The sequence below is a fragment of the Phocoena phocoena genome, chromosome 8 (assembly GCF_963924675.1).
Source record: "Phocoena phocoena chromosome 8, mPhoPho1.1, whole genome shotgun sequence".
NCBI lineage: Eukaryota > Metazoa > Chordata > Mammalia > Artiodactyla > Phocoenidae > Phocoena > Phocoena phocoena.
Window position 1 is genome coordinate 105,698,210 of NC_089226.1, and position 13,110 is coordinate 105,711,319.

Below are 13,110 nucleotides of genomic sequence, written 5' to 3' on the forward strand. Positions count from 1 at the left end.
GCCCGTCTGGGCTTCGGGTGCCAGTGGGGTCCTCACTGTGAGAACAAGATCACAGACAGGACAGAGGGCAGGAAGCCTTCCTCGCTGCGAGATAGAAAACGTTTATTGATATACACGTATTATCTTTCATCAAACTGGGCCACCGTGCTTGTAGGTGGGCTGAGGTGGCCAGGTAGAGCCAGTGCCCACTTTTGGGTGGGGCTATAGCCCAGAGACTGCCTGGACGGCCTTCCGGAGCCCCTCAGACCAGGCGGACGGCAGCTCAGACATGCCGGCTGGCATGGAGTCAGAAACGAGAGTGAGCCACTCAAGCCAGCCGACGGCTTTTCCTGCGTCCAGGCACTTGCCGTGCCAGAGGCTCCCCCATTTCGGCCACCAAAGGGAACGTCATGTGCAGAGAGACTGGGCTCCCAGGCGGATTAAGGAGAAGCGTCTCCCAGGTAGCACCCTTGCCTTGACAGGGCAGAAAGGAGACAGCAGGTGTCCCGACAGCAGGACAAAGATGCTGGCACGACGGGCAATGGGCTGGCTGTTCTCAGGAGGGCCAGCTGAGGGTGCAGGAGGTGGATGGGCTGCGTGACCCCCTCCTCTCCTTTCCTGGCCATCCTGGGGCGGGGAGGAGCCCCACACCCGGCCCACCGCCCGGGGGCAACTTCTGCAGTGGGTCACGGAAGGAGGATAGCTGGGGGGAGCCTGGTGAGGCCACGGGGTCTGTTTGGAAGTGGCTCTTCTGTCTCTCGGCCACCCCCAGAACCTCGGCCCCGGGAGAAGGCGGCACGCGGGCGGGGAGCAGATTCTTCTCCTTGCACTCGGGCCCCGGGGCTGCTGCCCAACTCCTGTCCCCCTGCAAAGGGTCTCTGGAGGCCACTCCAGCTGGCCGCCGCCTCCCCTCCAGGAGCTGGCCTCTCACGAGGCATTCCCCGAGGCGCACTGCATCTCCATGGTGACCGTGTTGGGCGTGCTGCCCCCCGCCTCCCCCGGCTCGGCCCCGTCTCGCAGGGCCCGCTGGAAGACCACCCTGAGGGGCTCCCACAGCCGCTGTGACTTGTCCCTGCCGGCCAGGAAGTAGACGACAGGCTTGGCACTGCTGTTGATACAGATAAACAGGTCGGTGACGTACTCGGGGAAGGGGGCCGGGATCTGGAAGACCCAGAAGAGGAACCAGTCGATCCCTAAGTAGATGGAGGACACGAGGAAAACCGAGACCATGGCCAGGATGACGTGGTTGAGCTTGGCCGAGCGCTGGTGCCGCCGGGCCCGGCATTCCACGTGCAGGACGAGCGCCAGGCAGGGCAGCACCATGAGCGGGCAGGAGACCAGGAAGAGCAGGATGCCCAGGAAGGTGTCCACGTGCCCGCAGCCCGGCCCGGACGCCTGGCGGCCCAGGAACATGCAGAAGTAGCTGTGGATGCTGGTGACCAGGAGTGACAGGCTCCAGAGCAGCGAGCACACCACGGCCGACAGGCGCTTGGGCCGACGGCGCCAGTACCAAGAGGGAAAGATGACCGACAGGCAGCGCTCTGAGCTGATGGCTGGCAGGAGGCTCACGCTGGTGATGAACATGCAGAGCCCCAGGATCCGGGACACCGCGCGGACGTAGTCAGCAAACGAGCCCAGGAAGCCCCCCGTGTTCAGGATGGAGAACACGGCCTTGCTAAAGAGGTAGCCGACGTCCGCGCTGGCCAAGTGCAGAAAGTAGATGGAGAAGGGGCTCCTTTTGATGGAGAAGCCGAAAAACCAGAGGACCAGCCCGTTGCCCACCAGGCCGCACAGACAGAGAAGCAGGAAGATGTAGTTCATGACGGCTGGCGGTGGCAGCATGTTGATCTGCTCGATGGTCAGGAAGCCGCGGCCGTAGAGCTCCGGGGCCTCGCTCACTCCCGGACACATCTGCGCAGGCGTGGAGGGGAGACACGCGGTGATGCTGGCTGGGCTCCATCCCCAAACCTGCACCTGCATCCAGGTGTGCTGGGCTCCGCCCCCAAACCTGCAGCTAAGCCCAGGTGTGTTGGTCCTGATTACAGACGTGGCTCTGGAGCAATGAATGGGCTCCAACTGGAGCAGAGACACCCTTGATCTGACATAGTGCTGCCATTCTGTGCCCCAGAGTCTGGAGCTCGCAGCCTACAGGAGCGATAGTAAAAATGGTGAAAAGAATCGGTCCCTCATCAAGGTACCCGGTGGTCCACCGGCCAGAAAATGTACATGTTGTACAAGATAAAGAAAAACTGAGGAAGCTTTCCATATTGAAGGAAACTAAAGAGACGTGACTAATTACTGCAGGGCTGTAAGCATGGATTGTAGAGTGGATCTAACCATCACTATAGAGGCTATTGGGGGATGACTGGGAAATGTGAACGTGGACTATGTATTGTACCAATGTTACACTTTCTGAAGAGGAAAATGTACCGTGGCTATGTATGGGAGTGTCCTTGTTCTTAGAAGATACAAACTGTTTGGGTGCAAAGGGGTTTGGTGTCTGCAGTTTGCTTTCAAATAGCTCTGGGAAAGAGAGCACCTATCAAGAGATAATAAAGGTTTATTTTTTAAAAACAGAGATACTAGAGAGAAAGCACATGTGACAACAGGCTAACGATGAATGAATCGGTGTGTGCAAAGTTACAAAGCTTGCGATTTTTCACACTGAAACATGAAAATATTTATTTTAAAAAACAAAATCACTTGTAAGTTACCAAAACAAAACCAAAGTGGACCCAGACCTATAGTGGAATCAGAGAGACCTGGGGAATCAGAGTTGGTTCCCTGCTGGGCCAGGGTGAAACTCTGGGTTTCTGGATCATGAGGGATCTGGATCTGGCCCAAGGGGGTCCCTAGAGGGCAAGACACTGAGGCAGTGGCTATTCATAGAGCTGTGTATTTTGACAATTGGTCTGGCCGTGTGAGTCCATCTGGCTAAATGACAGTCTTGCCTGCAGGGTCTGGGCTGGCATATAAATGCATGAACGTGGGTCATGTGCGAGAAGCTGACAAGTGTGTGTGGGGGGGGGCAGTGGCAAACCGGAGGGCACCCGTCCTGAGCAAGTCGGCGGTGCCCTGCTCCAGCCGGTGGGCGCCAGTGGGACCAGCAGGCTGAGTGGCTCTTATTCATCCTTTTCCCTCTCCCCAGAGAAGCCAGAACTCGAGATGGTAATGTAAACTATCCTGATCTTTAAATGCTGACATTTAAAAAACACGGTGTGGGCCAAACATAACACATCTACAAGCTGGATTCGGTGCTCAGGCTGTGGATTTTGACCTCCCAACCCCAGTGGCGGAGGCTGTCCAGAGCACTGTCACTGCCCTGCCCACACCCCGGCAGACATCACTAATCCACCCCAGCACTCTTTCCCAAAGAGCCCGAACCTGGCCTCCCCCTAATCTAAGGCCGGATGTCAGTACCCGTTGCTCATGACTCTCCCTCCAAAACCCAAAACAAAACTGAAAAACAAACCAGAAGGTTCTTGAGGCAGGACTATTCTGCTACTTCCCAGATGGGCCCCAGCTCCGGCAGAAAGCTGGGTCCCGAAAGCCTGCTCTCTGGGCCTGACACCCCATAACAAAGGGAGGGACCTCTGGCCCGGCTCCGGTCAAGGGGACCCTGCAAGCAGGGACTGGAGGGTGCTGGCAAACTTTGGGGAAACCCCAGAAGGTCAGGGCATGGGGCTCCCGGTCACTACCCGGCATCCTATCCTCTAAATATATTTATTGACCCCACATCTGTCTGTCTGTCTGTCAACTCTCAAACCCCTTAGCTCGCTCTTTACTCAGCCTTTCGTCTTCTCAGCGGGGTGGGGGTGGGGGGGGGGCAGACTCAGAAATTTACAAGATCCAGTGTCTAAACAAGTCCATGGAGGACCAGCGCTAGCGCTGGAGGGAACTGGGTGGCAGGGGCTGCATCTGACGGGTCAGATCCCTCAGTGCCTCTTGCAGGCTGGAAGAAGTCTGCAATCCTCCCCTCAGAGTCAGAGCGGGAGGGCCGGTGAGTCACTGGACGTGTGGCTGCCATCCCGGCCACATAGCACCTTGTACAATGCCTGCTCTGGAGCCTGGTGCCCTCCCTGGGCTCTGCCTTTTCTCTGGGGATTTCTGGGGACTCCCAAGCCAGTTCCTTCTCTGTCTCCTGTGGCTGCCATCTTGCAGTGGTCACCATCAAGGCTGCAGGCATGGTGGGGAAATGCCGGGGGCTGGGGTCCTGGCTCTGCCCCGACCTCCGGACTCACCGCAGTCAAGCTACTACACTGGCGTGAGCCTCAAGTTTCCTCAAAGGTTGCACTTGGTAAACTCAGGGGTCCTTCCAACTTGAGAGGGTTTTTCCCAGGATTCAGGAGGGAATTCCAGAGTTTTCAAAGGCCTCAGAGAAGTAGGGGGCAGGAGGGGGGGAGGGCAGAAGGGGTGGGTCAGCCTGATGGGTCGTCAGAGTCTCAGCCATGGCTAGTGCCTGGAGGCAGAGGGTAAACTGGGACTAACGGACCCTGGTGTTGGGCGATGCTGGCAGGGTGGCCCAGAGCCCCATGGAGCTCGTGACACCAGGGCCCCCTTGGAGCCAGCCTCGCAGGGCCTCCTGGCAGGGCCTGGCCATGGGAAATAGCCGACCGCCCCATCTCCCCAGGGAAGAGATGACAAGGCCTCTGGAGGTTGGTAACAGATGCCCCAAGGTCTGCACAGGATGGGATTCGAGGGCGTCCGGTGATGAAGACACTGGGGATCCGAGGTGACCGGTAACCAGTGCCAGGCCACGTAGCCCAGAGGGGCCCTGCTGCCCGCCTGTCTGTCCCAAGCTAGAGGATGGGCCTGGGCGGCAGAGTGCCTGTGAGAAGGGGATGCTGGGCGGGGTCTGCCCCCTCCCACCACACCATCCTGCAGACCCGGGTCGGGGAGCCCCTCTGTCGGGAGCTGATGGTGGCACTTGCCTTGTTCCTGTTGGTGGGATGGGTCTCCCAGGAGCAGTTTCCAGCCATCCCCAGGCCTGGTGAGTCCAGATTCCTTATGGCTCTGCTCACAGCTCACCGGCCTGCACAACGCACCTGGCCAGGCAGAAAGAGTCACATGAGGGCGGCAGTGTTCTCCCCTCCCTCGCAGACCACTCCCCAGGCCCTCGGGGGTCCCCCTTGGAGGGCAGGCTGATGAGCTATCCCCTGGCCGCCTTAGAGGCAGGGCCTTGTGGGAGGCACCGGGCTTCCTGCTGAGTCCAGAGCAGGAGGCGTCTGTGTGCACCACTCCCTCCTTCTCCGGGGCCCTCATTCTCCCCCCTGCTGACACCCTAGGGACACCTCCTGGGGAAGAAGCCCCTCTCCTTCCCCGCTTGTCCTGAGATTTCTGGAGCCAGACGGCTTCTGGAGATATCTTTTATTTACCTGCACACATTTCTTGGACACCACCTTTGTGTCCAGCCAGGGGTGGGACAGGGGTTCAGTCCCAGACAGGAGAGTGGGGGAGGAAAGATCATTTCCGGCAAGGAGGCTTCCTGGAGGAGGAGGCTTTTGCCTGGGCCTTGTGTTTGTAACATATTAAGGTGTCTGGTCTTTCCCCTACACATGCCTGGAAGGCAGGGCACCCCGATCGTTAGCATCAGCATCGCTGTCACCACCGTCAACCCCGTGTCAGTGAGTGCCTGCTCGCTTACACCCCATCCTCCTGTTTGGTCCTGGGTACCAGCTATGAGGCAGTTGTAGTCACTCCCCTATGATGAGGGCAGGGAGGTGAGGTCACCTGCCCAGGGCGCACCCTATAACTGCCACACACACTGCAGCTTTGCTGATTTGTGTACCTGCAGGACCAGAGCGGCTGCAGAGACAGGAGGGCTGGAGGCGGCACCAGCCTCGAGGCTGCTATGGTGGCCCCGGCTCCAGGCTGGAGCAGGGGCAGCTGGACTCGGCCAGGACTGCAGGTGGGAGGCCTGGGAGAAGTAGTGACAGGCCGGGCAGGGGGCGTCCCTGCGTGAGATCTGTCCGCCCTCCTCCGGCAGAGCTCATTGGTCCACCTGCCCCGGGTGCACTCGAATTGACTCTGGTCCCCCAACCTGACCTCGGCCCCCGCCCGCAAGCACCCGTCCCTCCCACTGTGCAGGCGGGAAACTGAGGCTGTCGGCGGAGCCGTGCCCCTCCTCCTCCGGACTCCCCCGGAATTCCATCCTAGGCCGCCACGCGCGCGCCCCTCGGGCCCCGGGCCGGGAGGGCGGGGCCGGGCAGGCGCCGGTCATTGGCTGCGCGGGAAGGCGGTCCCCGCGAGCTGCCCGCCCCTCTTTAACCCTCAGCCTCCCGGAGCCAGCGGCACAGGGCCGCCCGGAGGGGCAGCGGGCGGGGCCGGGGGTGCGGACGGCGCGGCCCCGGACCGCAGCCCCGCAGGGCGTGGGGCTCGCGCCGGGGCCCCAGGTGGCTGCGCGTCGCGGAGGGGGGCGGCGCTTATGCGTGAGAACAAGTGAGCCAGCTCGTGAGGCGTGTGCAGTGTGGGTTTGCAGACAGCGGGGGGCTAGGAGGTGTGCATATTACTGTGTACCTCCCGCCCCTCCCCCGTGACAGCCTCGACTCTAGTTGGGCCACTGTCCCCATTGCCACGGACAGACCTCATGCTTCTCCACACTCTGGGGCTTGTCCAAGCTCTCCGGGTGCCTGCAACCCCCAAACTGCCTGCCTCTCCCTCACCCCTCCTGGCCTGGGGTACTCCCCCTTCCACCCTCCTCTTCCTACACCGTTCTCCCTCTTCTTGGTCGCCCTTCCAGACACACATCACCCCTAGGTCTGGGCCCCAGGCTTGGCCCCCAGGAATGTCCTGACTCTGAGAGCCTCTTCCGTTCACCTCTGCCAGGCTAGACCCCCAAGGACACACATGCCCCCAGGACAGCTGGCTGGGGCCTGCCCATGAGATCCGACTGGGGCTGGGCATGTAGTGGTTGATTCGAGGTGTGGGTGTCCCTGTGTGTCTGAGCCCTTGTTGTCCTGCCACGGGCCATCTGAAAAGCTACTGCACTTCCGTGCAGAGAGATCTGGAAGCCAAGCTGGACCCCATGTGCGCCATAGAAAGATGTGGGTGTGACATGTGTATGGGACGTACATGAGTGCGTGTGAGTGTGTGTGCCCCTCACGTCAGGATCTGACGTGTGACAGAACTAGCTTGGGCTGAAGCAGACAAAAAAACCTGCCAGCTCAGCTCACTGTTGACCCTCCCCTCAAAGCACAAGGCCAAGGATGGGCCCCCAGCCACCTGTCTGCCACCTCAGGAGGTCACCACCGCCCACCACGCCCAGCTCCAAACCCACCTGGGTCCCCGCTAGACAGGACTTTACACCAAGAGGCCTCGGTGGGAACCATCAGACTCCAATTCTCCTGTCGGTGTTCCCAGACCCTCTCCTTGTCCCGGGGCTGCCGCCTGGGCTGGGTCTGAGAGCACTGGCCACGGGGTGAGCTTGTGGCTGTCATTCCCCCCAGACACAGGGGACACCTTTCAAAATGTCTCACGAACAGCCTTCACCCAACGCCAACACCCCATCAGGCACCGCCCACCGGGGAGAAGGTGGGACGCGGCCACCCAACCTTCGGTGGCTGCCGAGGCTGACCCCTCGGTGTCCATCCCAGGGCTGGCCCCAAGCTGCCGGAGCTCGGCCCGGGGAAGGAGGGGGCTGCTGTCAGCGTGCGTGACGGCGGTGGGAGCTGTTGCACTTGGGGTGCTGCCTGCTGGGTGTTCCCCTTCCTGCCCTTCCAGAAAGCACGCTTGGATGGCTGGCGAGGGTGGGGAGGGATAGAGGGGGAGCCCCCACCCACAGGAGGACAGAGCAGGAGCTGGGAGCAGAGGACAGCTGGGGGGGTCAGCAATCACCAGGGTGCCCGGGCCTGCCACACAGGACGGGGACTCTCAAAGCGGCCCGATGACCCTGGGACTCTGGGGCCTTGGGAGGGCTCCTCTGGCGGTGAGAGCGCTGCTCTGCCATCTCAGGCTCCTGCTTGGGGCCGTGTGATGTCCGGTGGCTGCCAGCCTCAAGGGTGCCTGCCTTCTTCTCCTTCCCTGCCCGGCTTTCACCCTGCAGCCCCGGCTCCCGGGACGCCCTCCCCTGGGCCCTGGGCGCCGCGGAGCTACCTGCAGCTGTTGGCCTGATCCTCAGGGGCCTCCCCTTCGTGGAGGGCTCTTCCCGTGATGCCCACCTCTGGTCACCCACCAGCAGGGCAGCAGGCCAGCGCAGAGCACTGCCTGGAGCCTCAGGAAACGCGAGCTCGGGGTGGAGGAGAGCCCTCGCCTGCCTGCTGGAGGAGACGCTTTGGCAGTGTAACCCGCCCCAAACCCAACTCCAGGCCCGGCAGGAGGGGGGCGGGGACGGGGAAGACGAGGGGAGGAGGGGCTGAGCCCGGATGAGGCTCTGGGAAGGAATGCCCCGCTCAGGAGCCCCCCCCCCCCCCGGAGCCCCGCTGGGAACTCAGCTCTCTGCCTGATGACGTCGTGTTGGCCCGAGCACTGAGACCCGAGTCCAGCTGTGAATCTGCAGCTCCGTGGGGCTGCCCACTGCCCGGGAGGGGCGAGTGTCAGGCTGTCCACTTGCCCGATGCTTTCCCTCGGCCCGCTCTGGGCATTTCGGGGCGCGGAGGCCTGGGAGGGGCGGGTCCCCACCTGGTGTTTTAATTGTCCCCAGGGGCTGTTATGGAAAAGCCTGGAGGCCGCAGGGTGAGGGCTCCAGTGAGGGGGTGGTGCAGGTGCTTTGGAGGGCAGAACGGGTGGCTGGACAGCAGTGCCACCCAGGTGGTACCCCACGCCCCCTTCCACCCCGGAATCCGCCCAGGGTCCCTTGCGGGCTTCTGGAGCCAGGAATTCCCTTTTCTCCAGCCCTAAGAGCAGTCAGATGGCGCAAGTGGAAAATCACAGCGCTCGCCCGGGGCCTGGGCCGAGCGGGGAAATTGGCGGCCGTGGTGCCTGGTGTGTGCGCCGCGCGGGAGGATGAGTCAGCCTCCCCCAACCCCGGCGAGTCCCCACAGGGTCCTGGGGCACCAAGCCAAAGCCTGGGGGGCGGTGCAGGGGCCAGAGGGGTGGCCGTGAGGACGGGGGTGGTGAGCAGTGGCTTCCTGGGAGCCACCAGGGAAAGCTCCCTGCCCTGGACCAACTTTCTCATGGCCCAGGGAGCCTGAGGGAATTCTGAGCAATGTTTTCCCTGTGGCAGCACACGATGCCCAGATTGGGGCTGGGGCGTGCCTCTGTGGGCATCTTAAAGGGAAGCCAGAAACAGAGCTTCCCCTGCACCTGCCCGGGAGCTGCAGCCCTCCAGTGCGGGGAGGAGCTCATGTCCCTGGCCACATGCGAACCTCAGAAGGGGCTCAGATTGTTCCCTGCTGGGTCCAGCTGGCCTCCCGGGGCCTTTGTTTTTAGGGAGGGGCTGGGGGAGGGGTCGAGGATGCTGAAGGTCACGGCCACGCCCCGAGGCTGGGCTGGCAGCAGGCAGAGGTGGGGACCTCCCCCTCCTCTCCCAGGCCGGCCAGCTGGGGCCCAGCTGGGCAGCTTGTTTACGTGGGGAGGCCGGGGGAGGCCAGTCCAGGCAAGTTCCAAGTGTAATTGCATCTGGACTCTTAAAAGGAATTGTGTGAAGTGGGCAGCGGCTCTGAAGTCCACCGCCTTATTTGGTATGGAAATCTGTTTCTTTCAAAACTAATGAGAGGTGCTTGTAAATGGGAAAGCCATTCTTTGCTTGGGTTTGCTGCGTCCCATTGCCACCCACTGTCCTCTGGCCTGGAGGCCAGGCTTCTGCAGGGACATGGCTCCCATGGCTGCCTCCGATCTTGGGTGACCCTGGGACTCGGTTCCTCATCTGTCAGGTGGGAAAAATAATGACTCTCGGAGTAGCAGTGAGAAAGGAAAGCTCTTTGTGACCCCAGAAACACTGTGTCGTTCATTCCCTCTCTCCCCTCACAAGGCTTAGGGTGACTTGGAGGAGGCCGGCCCAGTGTTGGCCACGTGAGACACTGTCCCTGCACTTCCAACCCTCATGTTCTGTCCTCGTGCCCTGAAGAGCCACCACCCTGCCATCAGTGGCCCTCCTCCACCCCTCCCAGGAGAAGGGAAGTTTATTTTTAGTGGTCCAGTGCCGTGGGCCTCACAGGTGGACTCTGGTCTCACCCCCACCCCAGGCCCCCTACAAGGGTGCAGGCCAGGACCCTCCTCTGCTGGGCCCTCCTGTGGCCCCTCGTTGCCCAGCTGCTCCGAGTCGGACCCTCCGAGCCAGCAGGGAGGGCGCAGAGCCTCCCAGGCAGACCCGCACACACTGCAGAGCGCCTGCGGGTACCGTGCACTGTGCTCTGGACTGATGAACAGGCAGATGAGGTCTCTGCCCTCCCGGAGCTGCCATCAAGCTGGGAGGCAGACCAGAATCAGATGACCCAGACATATGTAAAACCACAGCTGAACAGAAGGCACCAGCATGCCAGGGAGATCAGGACGGCTTCCTGGAGGAGGTGATGAGGGAGCCTGTGAGGAGCAACTCAGGTGAGAAGGGTAAGGAAGACATCCCCAGCAGAGGAAACTGCATGAGCAAAGGCCCTGAGGCAGGAGGCGTGCTTCACCAGTGAATGGGGGGCTGGATGAGGCCGGGGGGAGGCAGAGAGGGCAGAGGCCTGGATGAGGCCCCCAAGTGGGCAGCTCTGGTTGGCCCTTCCTGGCCCAGAATCTCGCCCTCTGGGTCCTGTTCTCACCTCTCTGTTGACCTTTGTCCGCTCTGCTCAGGGGACAAGTGCGGTGAGGATGATGACAATTACATCTGCCTGTTGCTGTGTCCTCTGAGCCAGGGCTGCATAAATGGGATCGTTTCATCCTCACAACATCGCCCATTTTACACCTTCATTCAACACACATTTACTGGGACTTCCCTGGTGGTCCAGTGGTTAAGACTCCGTGCTCCCGATGCAGGGGGCGTGGGTTTGATCCCAGGTCGGGGAACGAAGATCCCGCATGCCATGCGGTGCGGCCAAAAAAAAAAAGAAAAAAAAGTGTACGATTCAGTGGTTTCAGTGTATTCAGAGAGCTGTGCAAGCATGACCACTATCTGATTTTAGAATGTTGTTTTCACCCCCTAAAAGAACCCCATACTTATTAGCAGCCTCCCCAGCCCCTGGTCACTACTCATCTAATTTCTGTCTCTATGGATTTACCTGTTCCGGACATTTCATAGAAATGAAATCACACAGGTCTTCTGTGTCTTGATTCTTTCACTCAGCATAAAGTCTTCAAGGTTCTTACATGTTGTGAATTCGCATATCAGTGCTGCATTCCTTTTTATGGTGATAGGCTGGTTCTTTAGGGTCCAAAACCCCTTTCTCTTCTGCTTGGCTAAGGTCCTCCAGGAGACAAGGCAAATGTGTACATGGTCTGGGTGTCCCAGGTTAATTCCTGAGGCCATTTGGTTTCAACCCTTGAGATTAAAAAGGTCTCTCCAAGGTCTAGCCTGTTCTCCTGATGGGGAAGAGTGAGTAGGACACCTCCTCCAGCCAGGATGGAGCATCTGTGATGGAATGTGCATCTTAGGAATCTCTGCAGAAGCCTACATTCTCCTTTGTCCTGCATGTGGAAGACTATTCATTTGTTCATTTATCCATCCATCCATCATCCATCCATCAATCCACCCATTATCCATCCATCCATAATCCGTCTTACATCCACCCATCCTTCATCCATCCATCATCCATCCAACATCCATTCATCCATCATCCATCCATCCATCATCCATCTTACATCCATCCAACATCCATTTATCCATTATCCATCCATCCATCACCCACCCATCATCCATCCATCCACCATCCATCCATCCATCCATCCATCATCCATCCATCCATCATCCACCTTATATCCATCCATCCTTCCATCCATAATCCATCCAACATCCATTCATCCATCATCCATCCATCCATCATCCATTTTACCTCCATCCTTTCATCCATCCATCATCCATCCATTATCCATTTTACATCCATCCATCCATCATCCATCCATCCATCATCCATCCATCATCCATCCATCCATCATCCATCCATCACCCATTCATCCATCCATCCATCCATCATCCATTTTACCTCCATCCTTTCATCCATCCATCATCCATCCATTATCCATTTTACATCCATCCATCCATCATCCATCCATCCATCATCCATCCATCATCCATCCATCCATCATCCATCCATCACCCATTCATCCATCCATCCATCCATCATCCATTTTACCTCCATCCTTTCATCCATCCATCATCCATCCATTATCCATTTTACATCCATCCATCATCCATCTTACATCCATCCATCCTTCCATCCATAATCCATCCAACATCCATTCATCCATCACCCATCCATCCATCCACCATCCATCCATCCGTCCGTCCATCCATCCATTCTTCCCTTCATTCAACATGTATTTACTGAACACCAACAATGTTGGGGCTGGGGAAAGAATTGTGGAGGAATCAGACATGAAAGGAGAGAAGAACGGGTGATAAATAGAAACAGATGAACACAAGAATTCCAACCGGAATCAGTGCAGTGAGGATAATGAACAGGTGTGGTGATAGAAAATTATGTGGTAGAAGAAGAGAGGGTGTGATGTAGATGGAATAATGGCTCCCTAAAGAGCTGAAATCCCAATCCCCAGATCCTGAGGCTATAGGAACTTACGTGGCAAAAGAGACTTTGCAGATGTGCTGAAGTTAAGGATCCTGAGAAGGAGAGATTATCCAGGGTTATCTGGGTGGGCCCTGTGTAATCGCAATGGTCCTTACAAGAGGGAGGCAGGAGGGTCAGCGTGAGATGTGATGATGGAAGATGATCAGGAGATCATGTGATGAGTGAAGAAAGAGGTTGGAGGGATGTGAAAAAGGGGCCGTGGACCGACGATGCAGTAACCTCTAGAAGCTGAAAAAGACAGGGAAACCGACTGTACCCTAGGGGCTCCAGCCCTGCCTACACCTTGAGTTTAGGCTTCTGATCTCTAGAGCTACAAGAGAATAAATGTGTGGGGACTTCCCTGGCACTCCCACTGCACGGGGCATGTGTTTGATCCCTGATCAGGGAACTAAGTTCCCACATGCATGCCACACCGCAGCCAAAAAAAAAAAAAAAAAAGAAGAGAGAATAAATGTGTGTTGTCTTAAGC

General features: G+C 58.7%; 1 protein-coding gene across 1 annotated transcript; it reads right to left on the minus strand.

The window, feature by feature from the left end:
* Positions 1-906: 906 nt before the first annotated feature.
* MRGPRF (MAS related GPR family member F) lies at positions 907-4,958 on the minus strand. The gene is made up of 2 exons (XM_065882717.1): positions 4,911-4,958; positions 907-1,890 (listed from the first exon to the last, which is right to left on the minus strand). The coding sequence occupies exons 1-2, from the start codon at positions 4,956-4,958 to the stop codon at positions 907-909; spliced, it is 1,032 nt and encodes a 343-aa protein (XP_065738789.1).
* Positions 4,959-13,110: the final 8,152 nt, after the last annotated feature.